Source organism: Phodopus roborovskii, unplaced genomic scaffold (assembly GCF_943737965.1).
Source record: "Phodopus roborovskii unplaced genomic scaffold, PHOROB, whole genome shotgun sequence".
Lineage (NCBI taxonomy): Eukaryota > Metazoa > Chordata > Mammalia > Rodentia > Cricetidae > Phodopus > Phodopus roborovskii.
Window position 1 is genome coordinate 4,311,505 of NW_026126636.1, and position 18,746 is coordinate 4,330,250.

An 18,746-nucleotide genomic window follows, 5' to 3' on the forward strand; every position below is an offset into this window, starting at 1 on the left:
GGAACTACAGAAGGGCCAGGTGGAGTATTTACTGAGCAGCATTGCCTTTAGGCCCGGATAAAATAGAGAATGAAAACCTGACTAGTAAAGTATCAGATTATTTGAAGAGAAAAAGTGGGAGAGAGAAATTGCGGATTAGCCTGCCGGGATATGTGCTGAACCCCTACTTTCAGACCTATCTTCATTTGGAGATAGAGTATGTGCAAATATTGAGTGAAAATTCAGTGATTTAGGGTGGGTCCTCATCTAATACAGATTCCCTTTCGTATGTTGAAGGTGATGGTGACCAAGTCCCAGGAATCGCTAACATATTGATAATAGTGATGTGTACAAAACACAAAATAACATATATTACTGGTTTAGGATTACAAACGGTAAAAATGATGGCTATGGAGAGTTCTTCTATTTAAAAACCATGATAGCTCATGAGCAGGGTGAAATTTTATGAAGAGCCTTTGCCTTTGAATGCCACCCTAAGGAAAATGGGATCAGATGTCCGCTGCAGGAAAGGTATTCTGGTAGTGATACCAGCCATGTGTGGAAGTCTGATTCAGGACCACCGAGCCAGGCCAGTGTGGCTAATCGAAGAGGGTAAAATGACATTGGGAAGGGACAATCAGACCAGTATGAGTATTTTGAGATTTGCTTTGGAGTAAGAACAGACTACGGGAGATCTCTGAGCACAAGTATGTAACTTAACACGAGTTTGGTGTTTCTGTTTGTTTGTTTGACACAGGGTTTCTCTGTGTGGCTTTGGAGCCTGTCCTGAAACTCGCTCTGTAGACCAGGCTGGCCTCGAACTCACAGAGATCCGCCCGCCTCTGCTGGGATTAAAGGCGTGCACTACCAACGCCGCCCGAGCCCTAACAAGAGAGTTCCCAACGCACCAGGGAATGGCCAGTTTACAATTTCCTAGAATGCGTTTCCTCTCGGCTCCACGAGGGAGCAGTAGTGTAACGCTGAGAAGGGCGAGAGCAGTTGGTCATACCCGGGGTGCAGGTGTCGGCCTGGGAACCTTTGAACCGAGACAAGTCTCCTGGTCTCCAGTCTTGGCTCAGCGCCATTAAGCATCACAACTTCCGGAAACCTGACCTAGAGTGAGGGACGCCTGAGGGGGAAGGTGGAAAAGGAACCACAAGTTAGGGAAAGGGTTGGAAATCGACGATGTACACCTGCAACTTTTGCAAAGGTTCTGTCCCCTCGAGCATTGGCCTGCGGGGCCAGAGCATCCCTCTTAGGGGGGAACCTCATTGACTCCTTGAGTCATCCAACTGGGAGCCCAAAAGGCCCGCGTCACCTCCTCCACCGAGACGAGAGTGGGAAGGCAGGCGGCGTCACCGACACGCCTCTGCCAGCCGGGATCTAGCTGTGCCTGGCACCTCCCCGCAGGGCGCACCTAGGCGGGTCCATCGGTGCCGGGGACAGGGGTGTGGACCGGCAGCGAACAGGTGCGCGGCAGGGCCGGCTCCTCTCGGCAGGTGCAGCACCCCCAGAGGGTCTGTCTTCAGGGAGCACGGTCCTAGCAGCTTTGGCCAGAGCAGCAGGTGGCTGCACCGGTCGCCTAGAATGTGGGCGCCTCCTGGCTAAACGGTCACTTGGTTCAGGCCCTGGGGGCAGGAGCGCACCTGAGTCAGCCCACTTCCGGGGAGGGAGGCCCGCAAGCCCCTCCTCTGCCACCCACCCCCAAGCCCAGCCCCGGGGCTCCCACCCTTGTGTACCTGGGCGGATCCATTCCTGGGAGTGCACAGGGGGTGGAGTGACCCGGAGAGCCACCGCGCACTGGGTCAGTTGTCCCGGGAGAGCCGAAGGCATGAGTTTCGTCCAAGTTTTTTTTGTAGGCTAGAACTCCTGCAGGGTGGGGAAAATGGACTTGGATTAGGGGCCGGGCGGAGCAACTACCCTTCTCGGCCTTGGTGCTCGCCGCGCCCCCTACTCTCGGGATACTTGGGAGGGGACGCGCGGGCTCCGTCGCTGCTAGACGGCCGCGATGGCGCCGGCGCCCAGCGCGCGTGCTGGGGCGCCTGGCTACCGCCCGGCCACTATACTCTTCGTGTGGCTCTTTCTCATCATTTACTGTCCAGGTAAGGATTGGGGGTACCCAGTGCTGTGAGACGGCGGGAGGGCACTACAGGGGGTGGATGGAGGGCTGCGGTTTTCACCGGTCCTGGAGGAGCCGGAACCAAGAGACCACCGATTCCCACCTGGTTGGGGAGACCCCTGTGTGCCAGAGGAAGGGAATTTCTTCTATTGGCGTGTCCAGCCCGCTCCTCCGCCTTTGTTAGAGATAACAGGAAGTGAAACTCGGGAAACTCTGGGGATCCAGAGTTTCACTCCCTGTAGGGAGAATGGGACCCTTTGTGGGACAGGACCAAGGGCCCTCCGATCATGGGAAAAGCCAGGCATTGGGAACTTGGGCACACCCCGAGATTTCTGAGTGTTGGGGTAACGGGGAAAGGGCACTCCAGGACTACTAGATCAGATGTTTCCTGAAAGAAGAGATCGAGAAACAGTGACCTGGCCTGGAATGGGTGTGGAATTGGGGACTCCCCACCCACATCCCGGGTATCAGTAGGGTGGACTTTTGAACCTCTAACCATCCTACGCTGGCCCGCGCTCCCCTACATTGAATGTTGGCTCAGGTGGGAGCTGAAGGGTTCTGTCTGCGTTTGGGTGTGCATTTTAAGGAGTCTCTGGGTAGGGAGAGATGGGCGGAGTATTCCAGGGACCTGGCCCGTGGGGCTACGTAGTTATCACTTTTCAGTCCCAAGGGTGTATAAAATGGGCATATCCAATCTGCCTCACCAGTCTAAGGGATTAAGGAACAGTATGCCAGGTGCTGGGGGCGGGGGCGGGGCCACACAGTGTCAAGTGGTGTGGCTCCTTGCTGTGTGGTTCCCCACTGGGCTGATCCTCCTCTTTTTCCCAGCCCCTGCCAGCACCATCCAGGTGACTGTGTCTGACCCCTACCACGTAGTGATCCTGTTCCAGCCAGTGACGCTGCCCTGCACCTATCAGATGAGCAACTCAATCTCATCCCCCATCGTGATCTGGAAGTACAAGTCATTCTGCCGAGACCGAGTTGCCGATGCCTTCTCCCCCGCCAGCGTGGAGAACCAGATAAATGCCCAGCTGGCTGCTGGCAACCCTGGCTACAACCCCTACGTGGAGTGCCAGGACAGTGTACGCACTGTCAGGGTGGTGGCCACCAAGCAGGGCAATGCTGTGACCCTAGGGGACTACTACCAGGGCAGGAGGATCACCATCACAGGAAGTATGTGGGGCAAGGCGGGAGGAGCCTGCTGGGTGGTGGGGGTGAGTGTTTGAGTGTGTCCGTGGACTAATGAAGGGAGGGATCCTTCCAGTTACCAACCTGTCCTTCCACTCATCCATTCACCAATTCCTCCACCTATCCATTCATTCACCCACCCACATATCCATTCACCCACATGTCACCCATCGCCCGTCTATCCTTCCATCCCATTAGCCCACAATACAGCCCCTACTATATACCAGGTTTACTCCAGGCTCTGCGAAGAACGCAAGTAAAACCATCAAGCCACTCTCCTATGGAGCTCAGGGTGTGGTAAGAGAGACTGACTCAACATAGTGTAAAAAGCTTGCAGATTTAAAACAAACAAAAACCTAGTGGGGATTCATTTTATAATTAATAGTAAAAATGCCAACAGTAAGAAATAATACTTCAGCCAGCTGCGGCGGTTCGTGCCTGTAATCCCAGCACTCGGGAGGCTGAGGCAGATGGATCTTAAGTTCAAGACCCACTTGTGCTATAGTGGGGCCCAAGGCCTGATTCATATTTACCTGGAGTGGATTAACGCAGGTAGACCACACAGCAATGGAGGGACTCTGTTCTATTATTGTCATTTTAGAGACAAGTGGCTTGCTGGGAGTTACACAATTGAGAACAGCTGTGACCTAACTCTACCATTGTAGGCCTAGTGTGCAATTATTCATTCATTCGTTCGTTCATTCATTCATCTGTTATTCTTGTTTTCTGGTATTGCTAGAGATGGAATCCAGGGCTTGGCACATGTTAGGCAGATACTCTTACCACTGAGCCACACCCTAACCCCTTAGTGGAAGATTCTAGGCTGGGGCTCTACCACTGAGCCACATCCCCAGCCCCTCACTGGGGGATTCTAGGCAGGGGCTCTACCACTGAGCCACACCCCCAGCCCCTCACTGGGGGATTCTAGGCGGCTCTACCACTGAGCCACACCCCCAGCCCCTCACTGGGGGATTCTAGGCAGGGACTCTACCACTGAGCCACACCCCAGCCCCTCACTGGGGGATTCTAGGCAGCTCTACCACTGGATTATATCCATAGCCATTGACTTGGTGTTTATCAAGGATCTGCTATGCCCCAGGTGCTGTTGGAAGCACTGGGAATACAGTAGTAAGCCGAACAGCCCAGATCCTGTCCTGCCCTAAATTACCTTCTAGAAGTGACATTGGCCGTGAAAAGAAGACTTAGGAAGTCTGAGAGTGCTGGGCATGTGCCACACACCTGTAACCTAGCACTGGGGAGCGGAGCTGGACCAGGGCTAAAGCACCCTCGGCTGTGTAGCAAGTTGGAGGCCCGCCATTCTCAGGACGGGTTTTCCCTTTTGGTTTGTTTTGGTTTTCTGAGACAGGGTTTCTCTATGGCTTTGGAGCCTGTCCTGGAACTCACTCTGTAGACCAAGCTGGCCTCAAACTCACACGAGATCCTCCTGCCTCTGCCTCCTGAGTGCTGGGATCAAAGGCGTGGGCCACCAACGCCCGGCTGAGAGGATTTTTTTTTTTTTTTTAAGTATGGGAGTTTTCATATAGTTGTACAAATCCAAAGAGAACATTTGGTGGTGTGTGTTGAACAACTTGGAATGCCATCTTGGCCAGTGTGATCGAAGACTCCAAAGGGCAGAGGACAGACAGAGGGACAGCAGCAGGCCAGGGGTTCCCAGGTAATGGATGTATCCATCCATTCTTTGCCTTACAGGGTTGGCTTTAAATTCTGTGTGGGTGCACAGGGGACGAGATGACTAGTTGCAGATCCCTGGAAACCAGGTTGTAGAGTATGTCCTCTCCCCATCAGGCCACAGATGAAAGATCGGTCCCAAGGAATCGGGTCTTGAGGAATTGCCTTGAATCTCCATGGAAACTCTCCTCAGTTTCCAGCTGCCCTTGAAGTCGGGGAGAGGTTGGGTTCCTTGGGGGTAATCGCTCAACCTTGATCAGGATAACACAAATACAGAGACTGTCCTTGGAGGCTGGCTGGACCTGCGTCTGCTCTGAGGGACGCAAAAACTCGGGAATGTCTATCAGGAAATAAATACCCTGGGGGACCTCATGACCCAGAGACCTCAAAGACAGAGTCCCCAGCTGGCTGATTTCAGGTGTGGTAGTTAAGACGCCATCCTTTCAAAGGTCCAAGTAGCCATGGGAACTTCCTTCCTCTTCAGCTCTTGGGCATCCCTAGGGTCACCCGCCCTCCTGGCGTTTAAGAGTGAACGTGAGTGTAGCCTGTTCCTCACTACTCAGGAGGCTGAGGCAGAGGGGCAGAAGTTCAAGGCCAGCTGGGCCACTTAGCGGAAACCCTGTCTCCAAAAGTGAAGAGTAAAGGGCTGGAGGTACGGCGGCACCTGTCTAGTAAGGGTAAGGACACGGGTCCCCAGGGACTGCAAAAGAGAAGAGGGATGGCAGAAATAGTGTCAGTCCTCCAGTGTCTCTCCCACTCCTGCTTTGGGGGTCTGGGGTGTTTTATCGGAGGCCCTAGTGTTAACCTCTCCGGGCTGCTTGGAGCCATGTGCCCCCACTCTGAGCAGCATTGACTAGGACCCTAAGGACTTGAAATCATGATGCTCCCTCTGCTGTGTGCCAACAGGAGTCAGGACGTAGCCATAGAAGAGCCCAGCCTCCGTTCCCCGCTGGAGACCAGTACCTTGGCTTTCTCACCTCACACAAGCAATCAGTACCCAGTCCCTGTGAGGGGGGGGGGCAGCAGTGACCAGGAACAGGGTGTGCCCCACAGGAAGGAGGTGGGCCCAGGCCTCAGGAGTGATCAAAAGAAGCCGGAAAGCTTACTGTTCATGGGCTCTGAAAACATCGGATGGGCCAAATACAATACAGCGGGGCCCAGATCTGGTCCTGGAGGCCCTTGGTTTTAATGTCTGGCTTATGTGATCATTTCCTGTGGCAGGGGGTTCCTGTTCACTCCTTCGTCTTTGGGCAGGACCTGCTGTATTGTGCGTGGGTCAGGGGAGAGCAGTCAATCCACAGACCCATGGGAGACAAAACAACCAAGTGGGTACCATAGCCAGTGGACCTCCCTACCAGCCAATCCCATGAATCCAGGGACCCCTTGTGCTATGTCCAAGAGCGTTAACCGTGGGCGCCCCAACACTTACTGTTGGATCCCAGACACTGTTGGGTCCAGGGAGCAGTACAGAAAAATTGGATATTTAGGACAGTCTTAAGTTACTGAGTTTTGAGGAGTTTGTGGAGAGATGGGGATCTGCGATGGGGGGGGCAGGGGAATCTTCGCCTAACACCAGCTCAGTCAGCAGTAGCTAGAAGGCTGACCTTGGAGGGTGAGTTGGTCTTCAGCCCTCCAAGGTCACCCTGGGCAGCCTTCCCAGAGTTGAACGGCCCCCGCTCCCACGCCTGGTACTTTCCATCTCTCCTAGGTCATGTCCTTTATACTGCTTCGCTCCACCTGGTAGGCAGTGTGCTTTAGCTCTGGTCGGAAGGATAAGCTTCCTCCAGGAAGTTTCTAGGTTCTTAGAACCTCTGAGCATCTTATTACAAAAGAACTCTTGAGACCCATTTGTGCCTGTCTTCTGTATCCCAGGCTGGCACTGAACTCAGAATCCTCCCATTTCAGCCTCTGGCTCAAGCTTCTATTTTTATAATTAGCAAATTAATGTGCGAGTTCCAGGCCAGCCTGGTCTGCAAAGTGAGGTCCTAGTGAGCCAGTCTCAAAAGGAAGAAAGTCAACCAATAAGAAATAAACATACCTTTTATGGGGGAAAAAAAAAAACCTCCCATAACTAAAAAAGAATTCTTTAAATGAGGCAAGTGGTATTGTTTTCTGTTTCTATGCATTTCCTTGGCCTGGCTCAGCAGAAGCAAGATTCTCAGCAGAAGCAGGATTCTCCAAGCAGCTTTAGTTTGCTGTGAGATTACATGGGAAATGCCTTTGAATGTTTCTGAGAGGTTAAAGCTGGACGTGTGTTAGTGCTGTAAAATAAGTGTGGCCTTGGAATTCCCTGGAAGGGCCGGGGTACCTATCCCCTGGCCACACTGAAAACCTTTGATTTCTTGGATTTTTTTTTCTGTTGTATTTGTGGGTTACTCTGTACCCCTAACTGTCCTGGAACTAGCTCTGTAGGCCTCGAACTCACAGAGGTCTCCCTGCATCTGCCTCCAGAGTGCTGGGACCGTGGTGGGCTTGCACCGTCACACCCGGCCGAACCTTTGCTTTCTAAGGAAGGGTACTTAAACACTTCTGGAGACATTCCATGCAGTTTGTTTGTTGAGGGTCAGGGGTTGAGGTGGTCTTCCCTGTATAGTCCAGGCTAGCTTCCAACCCTCCATCCTCCTGCCTTAACCTCCCCAGGGCTGGCAATCGTAGACATTGCCACCCATACCCCCAGCCTTGTTGAATGCTGAGTGAATGGATCAGGCGTTTATTTGATAACCAGGTGTCTGGAGTCCTAAGGAGAGGGATAGCCCTCCATCCCTCAGAGGTGACTGAGGCGGACTCCGGTTTTCTGCCATATTGTCATAGGTGAAGGAGTGGCAGTTAGCCCATGAGCAGGGAGTCAGGCTTCAGCACGGGAGCCATGTGAGTTGGCGTGGCCAGGGAGAGTGCTCTTCCAGATTGGGTCCTGAGTAAGGAGACAGAACCTAGCTGGATGGAGAAAGGAATCTAGCTGGAGCAGGCGGGCAGAAAGGATAGGCTGGAGGGCAGTAAGCTCGCAGGAAAGACGTAGAACTAGTGACCAGAGGAGAACATGCTAAGGGCTTTGCAGGCCTGGGGACTGTGCTTGGCATGATCTGGAAAGGGGTTTCGCTTTGTTTGTTTGGTTGTTTTTTGAGACAGGGTTTCTCTGCATAATAGCCCTGGCTGTCCCGGGACTCACTTTGTAGGTTTGGCGAACCTCGAACTCACAGAGATCCTCCTGCCTCTACCTCCCGAGAGCTGGGATTAAAGGCGTGCGCCTCCACTACCCTTTTTTGTTGTTGTTAAGGTTTATCTTTATGTGTATTGATGTTTTGTCTGTGTGAGGGGCCGGGCCCCTGGAACTGGAATTGCAGACAGCTGTGAGCCTCTAGTGTCCCGGTGGGGTCTTCTGGAAGAGCAGCCAGTGCTTTTAACTGCTGGGCCATCTTTCCAGCCCTTGGCTGCCAGGTCTTAATAGTGAAATCTTGCCTCTGAATAAATAGGGGTTTCCTTGGAGGAAGCTTTAGCCCTCAGTAGCTAAGGTCCCAGGAGGTGCCAGGTACCATGGATTTGGGCAGCCGAGGTTAACACGGGTGTGGTGGACAGATGTCATGCAGGCTCCTAAGTCCATGGGACCAGGTCATTAGGAGCCTATGGCTGAGAAGACAGCAGGCACGATTCCCCTGGGGTTCTATTGGCTGGAAGAAATGCTTACCACTAGGGCAGAGTCTCCAAGCTTCCCCGTCCTGTATTGCTGGGTGGATGAAAGGGTAGAAGTAATTAGGACCTGAGGAGTGGAGAGGAGACCGGATGTGCTGAAAGACTTTCATTAGTGGTGTGATTAGCAGGCTCCCTGCCTGGGGCTGCTTCAGACCAGAGCGTCCCCAAGCCCCAGGACTGACCTGGAATGTGGGGACTGAACGGGACAGGGTGGGCTTGGAACCGAGAATGGTGCTCCCGCACCTGTCAACACCCACTCCTCGGTGCTCCTATCTGGGATCTGGCCTAGTTAGCTTGGCTTCTTAGCTATGCGCCCAGCCTCAGGGTCTGACCAGGAAGGTGGGACTTGGGCTTTGAGACTCGGTAGGAAGGACGAGTCTGAGTTGAAAGCGCAGGAGGCACTGGAGTCACTGCCTTTGGCTGGATTAGGTCATCACTCCACACCACGTCTCACCCCAAAACCACAGTGCAGTGATGCTCACCTCCTAGGCTTGGTTTGGGCTGTTTCTGGTTTGGCAGTGCTGGGCTGAGTCAGGGGCTCTGTGCTAGGCAAACAGTGTGCCTGCCGCTGAGCTTCAGCCCTCGCCTGTGTCTGTTTATTTTGAGGTAAGGTCAGACTGTAGCTCAGACTGGTGTTCAGCTTCCTCACCTTCATGCTGCCTCACCTTCCTGGGTGCAGGATGAGCAGCTCCAGCCACCACGCCTGGCACCCAGATGGTTTCAGATAACCCATGTTTGGTGTTCAGAGCAGTACCATCAAAAGTAGTATGCTCTCGCAAGAATGGTTTCATTTTAGCTGGGTGAGGTAGTGTCTGCAATTCCAGCACTTGGGAAGCTGTGTTTGGGAGGATTTCCAATTCAAGGCCAGCCTGGGCTACATAGTGAGATACTATATTAAACAAAAGCCTGGTGATTTAGTTCTTATTTCATGTATGATTTTTTTTTTTTTTTTTTGCCTGTGTGTATGCCTGTGCACCACCATGTGTGTGCCCAGTGCTTGGGGAGGTCAGGGAGGGTACCGGATCCCCTGGAACTAAAATTACAGATGGTTGTAAACTCTCGCGCGGGTGCTAGGAACTCAGCAAAAGCAAAGAATGCTCTTAACAGATGAGCCGTTTCTGCAGTGCCAAATAATGATTTAATTTTTACTTGACTCACTTGCAGCCCCTTCCCACGATGTCGGGGGTTTGGGGGAAAGGGTCAGACGGACACTCGACACTCCTATTGATCTAAGGAACACCCTCCCCTGAGGTGTCTTCATGCTGTCTCCTCCTGACACAGATGCTGACTTGACGTTCGAGCAGACGGCCTGGGGGGACAGTGGGGTGTATTACTGCTCTGTGGTCTCAGCCCAGGATCTGGATGGGAACAACGAGGCCTATGCAGAGCTCATTGTCCTTGGTGAGTGTAGTGGGGCTGGGTTCAGAGGGCCCTGGGGTGGGGGGGCTGGTCCTCCTTTTGTCCACTCTTGTGTGTTCACCCTCTGTCATCCAGCTGCCGTGCTGGGTCCTGTCGCCTGCTTGCTCCCCTTTGGGGCACTGCCAGTCACTTGGGCTTCTCTGTGCCTTGCACCCCAGACAGAACCCTTCCCTATATTCAAATCAGCCAGCGTCAATGTGACGGGAACTGAGGGGTCCGCTGGTCCCTGACTCTAAAACATACGGATGGAGCCAGGTGCCCAGGGCTTTTGGTCCCAGCACTTGGAAGGCAGAGGCAGATGCGTCTCTGTCTGAGGACACCCTGGTCTACAAAGCGAGTTCCAGGGTAGACCGATCTACAAAATAGAGAGACCCTGCCCCAAAACAAAAAGTAAAAGGTGGGCAGGGTTTATCGGCAGTAAGAACTTCCTTGACTGTGGGGGTTGGGTTGTGGGTTCCTTCTGGGGAAACAGGAGCGCTCACACAGAATATAGAATGTAACCTTTCCATGGCTCAAGGTTACTTAGAATAGCGGATAAAGCAAGTGTGTTACGGTGCAAGCTGTTACATTGTTGCTGAGAGGGTAAGAGTTAAGAAAACAATTCCGGGCATGTTTGATAAGGTGTATTCTGAGAGGGTGGTGGCCCATGCTGGATTCCCTGCGCTTGGGAGGCTGAGTTAATACCATCAAGAGTTCTAGGCCACTCCTAAGCTACTTTTGGTCCCTTTTGGGACAGCCTAGGCTATATCAATTTAAAGTTAGTCGTAGCTACACAGTGAATTTCTAGCTAGCCTGGACTACATAGTAAGACCTGTTTTAAAGGGGAGCGGGGGATTTTTCTTTTTCTTTTTTTTCTTTTTTTTTTTTTTGGGTTGTTGTTTTTTCAGGATTTGTGGAGTTTTTCATGGAACTCTGTAGATCAAGCTGGCCTCAAACTCACAGAGGTCCGTAGTTTTATGTATTGTTTTGCCTACATATATGTCTGAGTCAGGGTACCATATCCCCTGGAACCAAGAGTTATAGATAGTTGGGAGCTGTCATGTGGGTGCTGGGGAATTGAACCTGGGTCCTCAGGATGAGCAGCCAGTGCTCTTAAACCACTGAGCCATCTCCCCAGCCCTGGGGACATTTTCTCTTGGGTATTTTTCTGTGTATTCTGGATCTGGAAGGCAACTTGTATAACTGAGGTTGGGCTAACCTCCGGTCACATTCCCAGGGCCACAGTGTACCATGAGTCCTTTGTGCAAACACAGAAATTTGTCTTCTGTCCTTGTGGGGGGTGGTGTTGTGGGTGACTTAGGCAGTGTGTGGAAATTGGAGTGTGTCTAAAACAAAGCAGATGGCAGGGACAAGGTAGAGTGTCCCCAGGGTCTCCAGTCTGGCCAAGTGGTTTCCTTGCCTGGGCCAATCAGAAGCCACTCTGTAATCTTGCATGGCATGTGCTGGCTGTGAGAGAACCCTTGGTTGTGATTGCTGTCCTCGTGTGTGAGCAAATGCATGATGGGAACAGGTCCAGAGAGGGCTTGAGCCATAGGACAAAGGGCAAGTGGTGGAATCCACTGTCCAGTCACCTAGGCTTTATTGGCATGTGCCATCAACAGTTCTCGGAGCTACTCAGGGTCTCACAAGTTTTGTGCCATGTTTGTGGTTTACAGCTAGTTGCTTATCGTGTTAAAATTGAACTAGGAACTTTTCGGAATCAGGGTCTCACTATGTAGCTCAAATTGAATCGGAAAGCCTCCTGTATTTCCTCCCTCGAGTACTTAGGTTATAGTATGTGCCACGCAACTGGCTGAAACTGAAGTTTTTAAATCCCAAGTAACTCGACTGCACAACATTAGCCACTAAGGTGTTGCTGGTGTGTCAGGGCAAACCCCAGCTGTGCCCTCGGGGAGAGGAGAGTGAGTATACCTAGTGTCATGTGGCCTCTTGAACTACACGTTGTTTGGGGTTTTTAATTCATTTCTCGTTTGTTGTGAGCCTGGGTCTCATGTAATCTTCAGTTCATTGTGTAGCTAAGGCTGGTTGAACCTCCTGTTATCCCTGCCTCAGCCAAGAGGACACCCAGCTTCCAGGTGCATGTGCTCTGGAGGTGTGTTGGCGTGGAATCATAGTTTCCTGTGTGTATGTGTGCACGCGAGCACGTGTGCGCACTCTCATACTTTTTAACAAGTAATTTATTTAACTGTATTTATTGGTGTAAGGGTGTCAGATTCCCTGGAACTGCAGTTACAGACAGTTGTGAGCTGCCATGTGGTTGCTGGGAATGGAATCCAGGTCCTTTGGAAGAACAGCTTACCTGCTGAACCATCCATCTCTCCAGCCTGTCTCCCCCACCCACCCCACCCCGGGCACCCCTGTGATATATTTGTGGGGCACAGGACCTCCATGGTACCTGGGTCTTAAAACTTGCATATGTGAATAGACCTCAAACCTTCCTGGGTCACAGACTCAGGACCATATATATGATTTTAATGTGCCTTCATGGCCCCTTACTACATTGGAAAGAAATATTGTGAGCTAAAGGGTAGCTGGGTGGTCCTGGGTTCAACCCAGCACTTCAAATATATATTTGATATATGGTGTGTGGGTATGTAGTATTTCAATTATGTTGCTGTAGAGATAATTCATTATGATATATTTGGTATTATAATTTTTTCATATTTGACTATGCAAAATTTAACTTTTATATAATCTTTATTCTTTGATAATTTCATACAAGTATACAATGTTTGGCTGTATGCATGCATATCCCACAGCTCACTTCCAATTTGCCCCAGACACCCCCAACACACTCCGCTCCCAAGTTCCCTTTAAAAAAACTACTTGAGTTCTGCTGTTGTTGACTGTATCTGCTCATGGGTGAGGGACCGTCCACTGGGGTACGGGCAAACCTGCGCTGTGGCCACATCCCCAAAGAAAAACGACTGACTTCCCCAGCAGCCATAAGTTGCCTAAAGTTCCTCATTTTGAGTCCTGGGTGTCGGCTCCTGCCTGTGATCCAGGAACTCGGGAGGCAGAGGCAGCAAGATTGCTCCAAGTTCAAGACCAACTTGAACCACCATGAGAGACCTTGTTTCAAAGCAAACAATAAGCCATTTTTGGTGGTCTCTAGAATATACCTACCATGCCTGGCCATACCTGTGTAGGGGGAGGTGAGTGCCAGGCTGGGGTCAAACCCTTCAGATGGAGCCCTTGTGGCAGGGTGGAAGGCATAGACTTCCAGCCAGGACTGTCCTAGGTCACCATTGTCTCCGTCTCTGCTCAGGGCATGGTTTCCACTGACGGGTTGAAGCTGGCTGTTCTTAAGGGTGGTGGCTTTGGCTGGCCAGGGCCAACATAATTGTGTTTCTCTTTTGTCCCTCCAGGCAGGACCTCAGAGGCCCCTGAGCTCCTACCTGGTTTTCGGGCGGGGCCCTTGGAAGGTATGGGGTGGACCGCCTGGTAGAGCTTCTCTTGGGGAAAGCCCTGGCAGATTGCTTGTTTCTAGTACCCTCCCTACCCCCTAATCACTTCTTGCTGTGGACCTCCACTAAACCTGCCCCATTCTCTGACATCTAGTGGCCTGGCTGTGGGCTTGGGGAGGCCTGGGCTGGTTGAAGAGGTTCTGGGGTGTAGGCAGGGGACTCGAGTGACTGGTGCCTGCCGTGTTCTGGGGTTCGGGTATGGGCTCTTTACCTCCTGAAAGCTGCTTCTTGTTTATGTTGCTCCAGCCAGACTCCCTCTCGCTCTCTGCTTTGTCTGAACTCAGGATATGGTCTCTTGTGTGTGTGGGGGGGGACTTGACCTGGATGCAGTGGGGTTGGTGTTCCTCTGTTGCTGTGCCTTAGTCTTGGGCACAGAGAACCAAGCGGTAGTTGCAGGTTCTCTGAGGAGCTTTGCAGCTAGTCCCTTGTCCTAGAGCTGGGTCCACAGCACTGTGGAGCCTGGGTGCCCTGCCTGTCCCGTCCGTGTGTTATGGCTCAGGCCTCCCAGCTCAGGGCCTGCTCTCCTTCCTCTGCAGATTGGCTCTTTGTGGTCGTGGTCTGCCTGGCGGGCCTCCTCCTCTTCCTCCTCCTGGGCATCTGCTGGTGCCAGTGTTGTCCCCACACTTGCTGCTGCTACGTCAGATGTCCCTGCTGCCCAGACAAGTGCTGCTGCCCCGAGGCCCGTAAGTGCCCCCCCCACTTCCGCTGGAACTGCACTGGGCACATCAGCCTGCCCTCCAGGTCTGGAGACTGAGGCACTGTATACAGCAGGCCACGTAGAGCCTGATGGTCTCTGGTATCAGTCACTTACCTCAGCTTTTCATTTCATTGATTTTGAGACCTCTCTTTGGTGTTGGGGATTGAAGCAAGGGCCCTGTGCAGCTAGGCAAAACCCTGCCACTGAACTACAGCCCCAAACTCTTTAGTTTTTCTTTTGAGAGGATAATTTATGGCTGTGGCTCAAAAACAAGGCCACCAAAAGCAATAGTGTCCAACATTACGAAATATTATTCACAGGAAAGTAAAGCTCCCTTTAAAAACAAAATCCGGGTGGGTGCATCAGTCTTCCTAGGCAATCCCAGCACTTTAGGAGAGTAGAAACAGGAAGATCTGAAGTTCAAGGCTAACCTCGGCTACATAGGAGCCTGTGTCAACAAACAACAAAAACCTCAGGTGGGAAGGGAAGACACTAAGCAGGTGTGGGGCGCACCATTCTAGCCAGTTTCACACAACACAAAACCACTCAAAACTGCTCATCCCACGTAGGGCCTCTGTATTCAGACGTGGCCCCCACAGGCAGGTGGACGCCTGCAGAGGGCTGGGGATAGAACTGGAACCAGACAAGAGGAATGCATATAGGTAAAGCAGGGGGAGAACAAAGTGGTAACTCCAACCCCCTGTGCCCCTCAGGGGACAAGCTGCTGGCCCTTTCGTTTTCGGGGGGGGGGGGCATTTGGCTAGCTCTGTACCTTGGTGCAGGCCCACAGAAAAGGACAGGCCAAATGGCTGATGCAGTTTGTGGCAGAGCTCTGCACAGCATTTGGTGGGGCCCACATAGCATGTTCCTTACCGCTCCTGTTGGCTGTGGCCTCTGAGCCATGTTCCCTTCCCTGTTAAAGGACTATTGTGAAGGTGCCCAGGGTGAGCCTGCTAACTATATGCTTGAACTACTGCTCTCACGGAGGAGCCTCTGCTGTGTGTTATTGATTGCTAGCGTGGGCTGTTAGTCCATTTTACAGATGTGGAGGCTGAGTCCCAAGACATTTCATCCATCTAGACTCTAGTGTCACATGCCCACAGACTGTCTCCCCCATGGGAGGCTCTCAGGAAGTACCACCCCCTACTGCTAATTACAACCCAGCCAGTCACCTACTAATGAAGGGGCTCCTCATGGGCAGAGCTGAGTAAGCGTTTTTAATTTTCTGCTTCCCAGTCAGAGGAGCAAGGAACCTTCGAGCCAGTAGGAGGGCCGGGGGACTTTTGCTTTGAGCCCAGGCCCTCAAGCTCAGTTAGACCTACATTCCTGGGCCTCTTTTTCTTACTTTGAGACAACATCTGGCCTTAAAACTCTGTAGACCTTTAAGACTGGAGAGATTGGCCCAATGTGGTATTACACGCCTTTAATCTCAGGAGGCAGAGGCAGAAGGAGCTCTGTGAGTTGAAGCCAGCCTGGTCCATGCCAGGCAGCCATAACTGCCTATGACCTTAGCTACAGGGTATCTTACTCCTCTGGCTTCCCCTGGCACCTATGCTCAAATGCACAAACCCGTCACCCACCACACATACACAAATGGAAAACAACAGAAGTCAGTCAATCTTTAAAACAGAAAACTCCAGGAATCCAGAGCCGGTAAGATGGCTCAGTTAGTAAAGGCACCTACTGCCAACCGCGATACCTGGAGTCAGATCCCTGGGACCCACGTGGTAGGAGAGAGCAGATTTCTGCAACTTATCCCCTGACTTCCACACACATGCTGTGGCACACATACAATAATGTAAATAATGATAATACAGTCAGAAATCCCTTTAGCTCTGATAGGCCTTGAACATGCTGTAACCCTCCTGCTTCAGCCTTAGGTAGCTGGTATTATAGGCCTGCACCACCAAGCAGGCAGGATCCAGTGAACTGAGTTAGGAATTGCCACCAGGACCCAACCTCCAGCCTGAGAAGGATTTACCCTTGAGCTGTTAAGCTAGAATCGAATGGGTGGGTAGGGTGGGTGTGGCCAGCAGTTGGAAACCCTGTAGGTATGTAGTACTCCAGGGTGCAGGCAAGACAACTTCATCTGACCCCAGTCATGACTTTTCTACAGCATGGGCTAGGCTGCTCAAGGAGGCTACCCCAGCTTATGGAGACAGTAGTGGGCCCAGAACGGGTGTGTGTGTGTGGGGGGGGGGGGTTTCTCTAAATTGAGTGACTTTGTCTATTATTGCCTTTAGGCGCAAGCCTATCAGTCTTAGTTTCTATGATGGCTGAGGCAGGAGGTTCAAGGTCTGTCTTGGTTACAGAATGAGTTTAAGATCCTTCTGAGTCACTTAAGAAGCCCTATCACAAGACAAAAGGGGGGGGGGAGGAAGATGGCTCAGTGGTAAAACACTTAACCTTGGAAGTATAAGGTTCTGGGATCCTTTCCCAGTACCAAAACAGACAATCAGCCTGGAGTTTCACATGGGAACATTTCCATTGCTGTCAAATAACTAATGTGCAGATAGGGGCCCTGACCTACCAGTGTGCACCCCTATTCTCAGAACTCCATGTGAAGTCAGACAGGAAGTGTGGACTCGCGTCCCCTAACTCACAGCATTGCAGGAATGAGATGAAGGGGGCAAACTCAGCCCCCCCCCCAGTTCCAGCACGGGACAGCATAGCTTCTGATCACCTTTCTGTCCAATTTGCCCTCCCAGTTTATGCTGCTGGCAAAGCAGCCACCTCAGGTGTCCCCAGTATCTATGCCCCCAGCATCTACACCCACCTCTCTCCTGCCAAGACCCCACCACCACCACCTGCCATGATTCCCATGGGCCCTACCTACAGCAGGTACCCTGGAGACTTTGACAGGAACAGCTCAGGTAAGGCCTGGGGGGAACCAGACAGGGTGGGGTAGGGCTGGAGGGGAGCATGGGAGATTGGGGGTCCCCTGCTTTTGCTCCCAAGAGCAATCGCTGACCAATGATCTCTACTAGTCGGCGGCCACAGCTCCCAGGTACCTCTGATGCGTGATATGGATGGCAGTGTGTCTTCGGGTAAGAACCTGTTTTGATATTGAATGTGCCTGGAGAGTTGGTCCACATGCATGCACCACGCCCACCCCTCACCCCAAATCAATTGCCATGTTCTTCTGTTCCTCTCCTCAGAAGTACGAAGTGGCTACAGGATACAGGCTAACCAGCAGGACGACTCCATGAGGGTCCTATACTACATGGAGAAGGAGCTAGCCAACTTTGACCCTTCCCGGCCTGGCCCCCCTCCCAATGGGAGAGTGGAACGGGGTGAGCTGCAGATATGAGTCTAAGAGGGATGAAGTATGCTTGCTATGGATCTTACACTCCTCGCCTCCTGTGCTGGGGGGGTGGGTAATGGGTGACAAGGGTGAGCCTATCTTAGTACCAGTGACATCTCCCTTCTCTACAGCCATGAGCGAAGTCACCTCCCTCCATGAAGATGACTGGAGGTCTCGGCCTTCCAGGGGCCCTGCCCTTCCCTCAATCCGGGATGAGGAGTGGAATCACCACTCACCTCGGAGTCCCAGAATGTGGGAGCAGGAACCCCTTCAAGAACAGCCAAGGGGTGGCTGGGGATCCGGGCGGCCCCGGGCCCGCTCTGTGGATGCTCTGGATGACATCAACAGGCCTGGTTCCACTGAATCAGGAAGGTCTTCTCCCCCAAGTAGTGGGAGGAGAGGACGGGCCTATGCACCTCCCAGAAGTCGCAGCCGGGATGACCTCTATGACCCCCATGATCCTCGAGACTTGCCACATTCCCGAGACCCTCACTACTATGATGACTTAAGGTCTAGGGACCGCCATGCTGACCCCAGGTCCCATCAGAGATCCCGGGACCCTCGGGATGCTGGCTCCAGGTCACGGGACCCTCATTATGATGGGCGACTTTTAGAAGAGGCCTTAAAGAAAAAGGGGTCTGGGGAGAGAAGGAGACTTTACAGGGAGGAAGAGGAGGAGGAAGAGGAGGGTCGCTACCCCCCAGCACCTCCACCTTACTCAGAGACTGACTCGCAGGCCTCGCGGGAGCGGAGGATGAAGAAGGTGAGCCGGGACCCTCTGACTTCGGCCCTCCACCCCCTTCTCCTACAGCCCGTTCGGCTCACACTTCTTCTTTCCTCCTTTTACAGAATTTGGCCCTGAGTCGGGAAAGTTTAGTCGTCTGATTCCACGTTTTGTATGTAGCTTTTATACTTTTTTTTTTTTTAATCGGAGTACTGATGAAACTCTTCTTCACCAAGCCTAATAAAACACCTAATCACAAGTTCTAAGCGTCTGTTTTGTTGTGCGAGGTGGAGGGGGGGGGGTGGGAAGAACCACACAGGCCTTCTGCCTTCTCCTTGGCCTGCGGCCTGGAGTACGTGCCCCATGCCGCCTCCGCCCTGCCCCGCCCCGGCGTGCGCATGCGCCCCGCGCCCGGGAGCGCGCGTGTGCGCGTGCCCCGCGCCCCCCCCATCCTCTGGGTTCCCCGACGACCT

At 52.5% G+C, this 18,746-nt stretch overlaps 1 protein-coding gene across 3 annotated transcripts; it reads left to right on the forward strand.

Moving 5' to 3' along the window:
* Positions 1-1,708: 1,708 nt before the first annotated feature.
* On the forward strand, positions 1,709-18,532 carry Lsr (lipolysis stimulated lipoprotein receptor). 3 transcript variants are annotated; one of them, XM_051207274.1, is made up of 10 exons: positions 1,710-2,081; positions 2,927-3,271; positions 9,944-10,063; positions 13,450-13,506; positions 14,085-14,231; positions 16,954-17,118; positions 17,233-17,292; positions 17,404-17,538; positions 17,681-18,312; positions 18,399-18,532. In XM_051207274.1, exons 1-10 carry the CDS (start codon positions 1,988-1,990, stop codon positions 18,432-18,434), a joined length of 1,791 nt encoding a protein of 596 aa, XP_051063231.1. In that variant the 5' UTR covers positions 1,710-1,987; the 3' UTR covers positions 18,435-18,532. The 3 variants fall into 3 exon arrangements, with proteins under 3 accessions (XP_051063233.1, XP_051063231.1, XP_051063232.1); XM_051207275.1 differs by lacking the exon at positions 13,450-13,506 and having other exon boundaries at positions 1,711-2,081; XM_051207276.1 differs by lacking the exons at positions 13,450-13,506; positions 14,085-14,231 and having other exon boundaries at positions 1,709-2,081.
* Positions 18,533-18,746: the final 214 nt, after the last annotated feature.

Bases quoted from the DNA above. Each gene is read 5' to 3' on its own strand.
- Lsr (XM_051207274.1), top strand. From the start codon at position 1,988: ATGGCGCCGGCGCCCAGCGCGCGTGCTGGGGCGCCTGGCTACCGCCCG. The intron at 3,272-9,943 runs GTATGTGGGGCA...CTCCTGACACAG, and splicing joins GAGGATCACCATCACAGGAA to ATGCTGACTTGACGTTCGAG. The intron at 14,232-16,953 runs GTAAGTGCCCCC...TTGCCCTCCCAG, and splicing joins GTGCTGCTGCCCCGAGGCCC to TTTATGCTGCTGGCAAAGCA.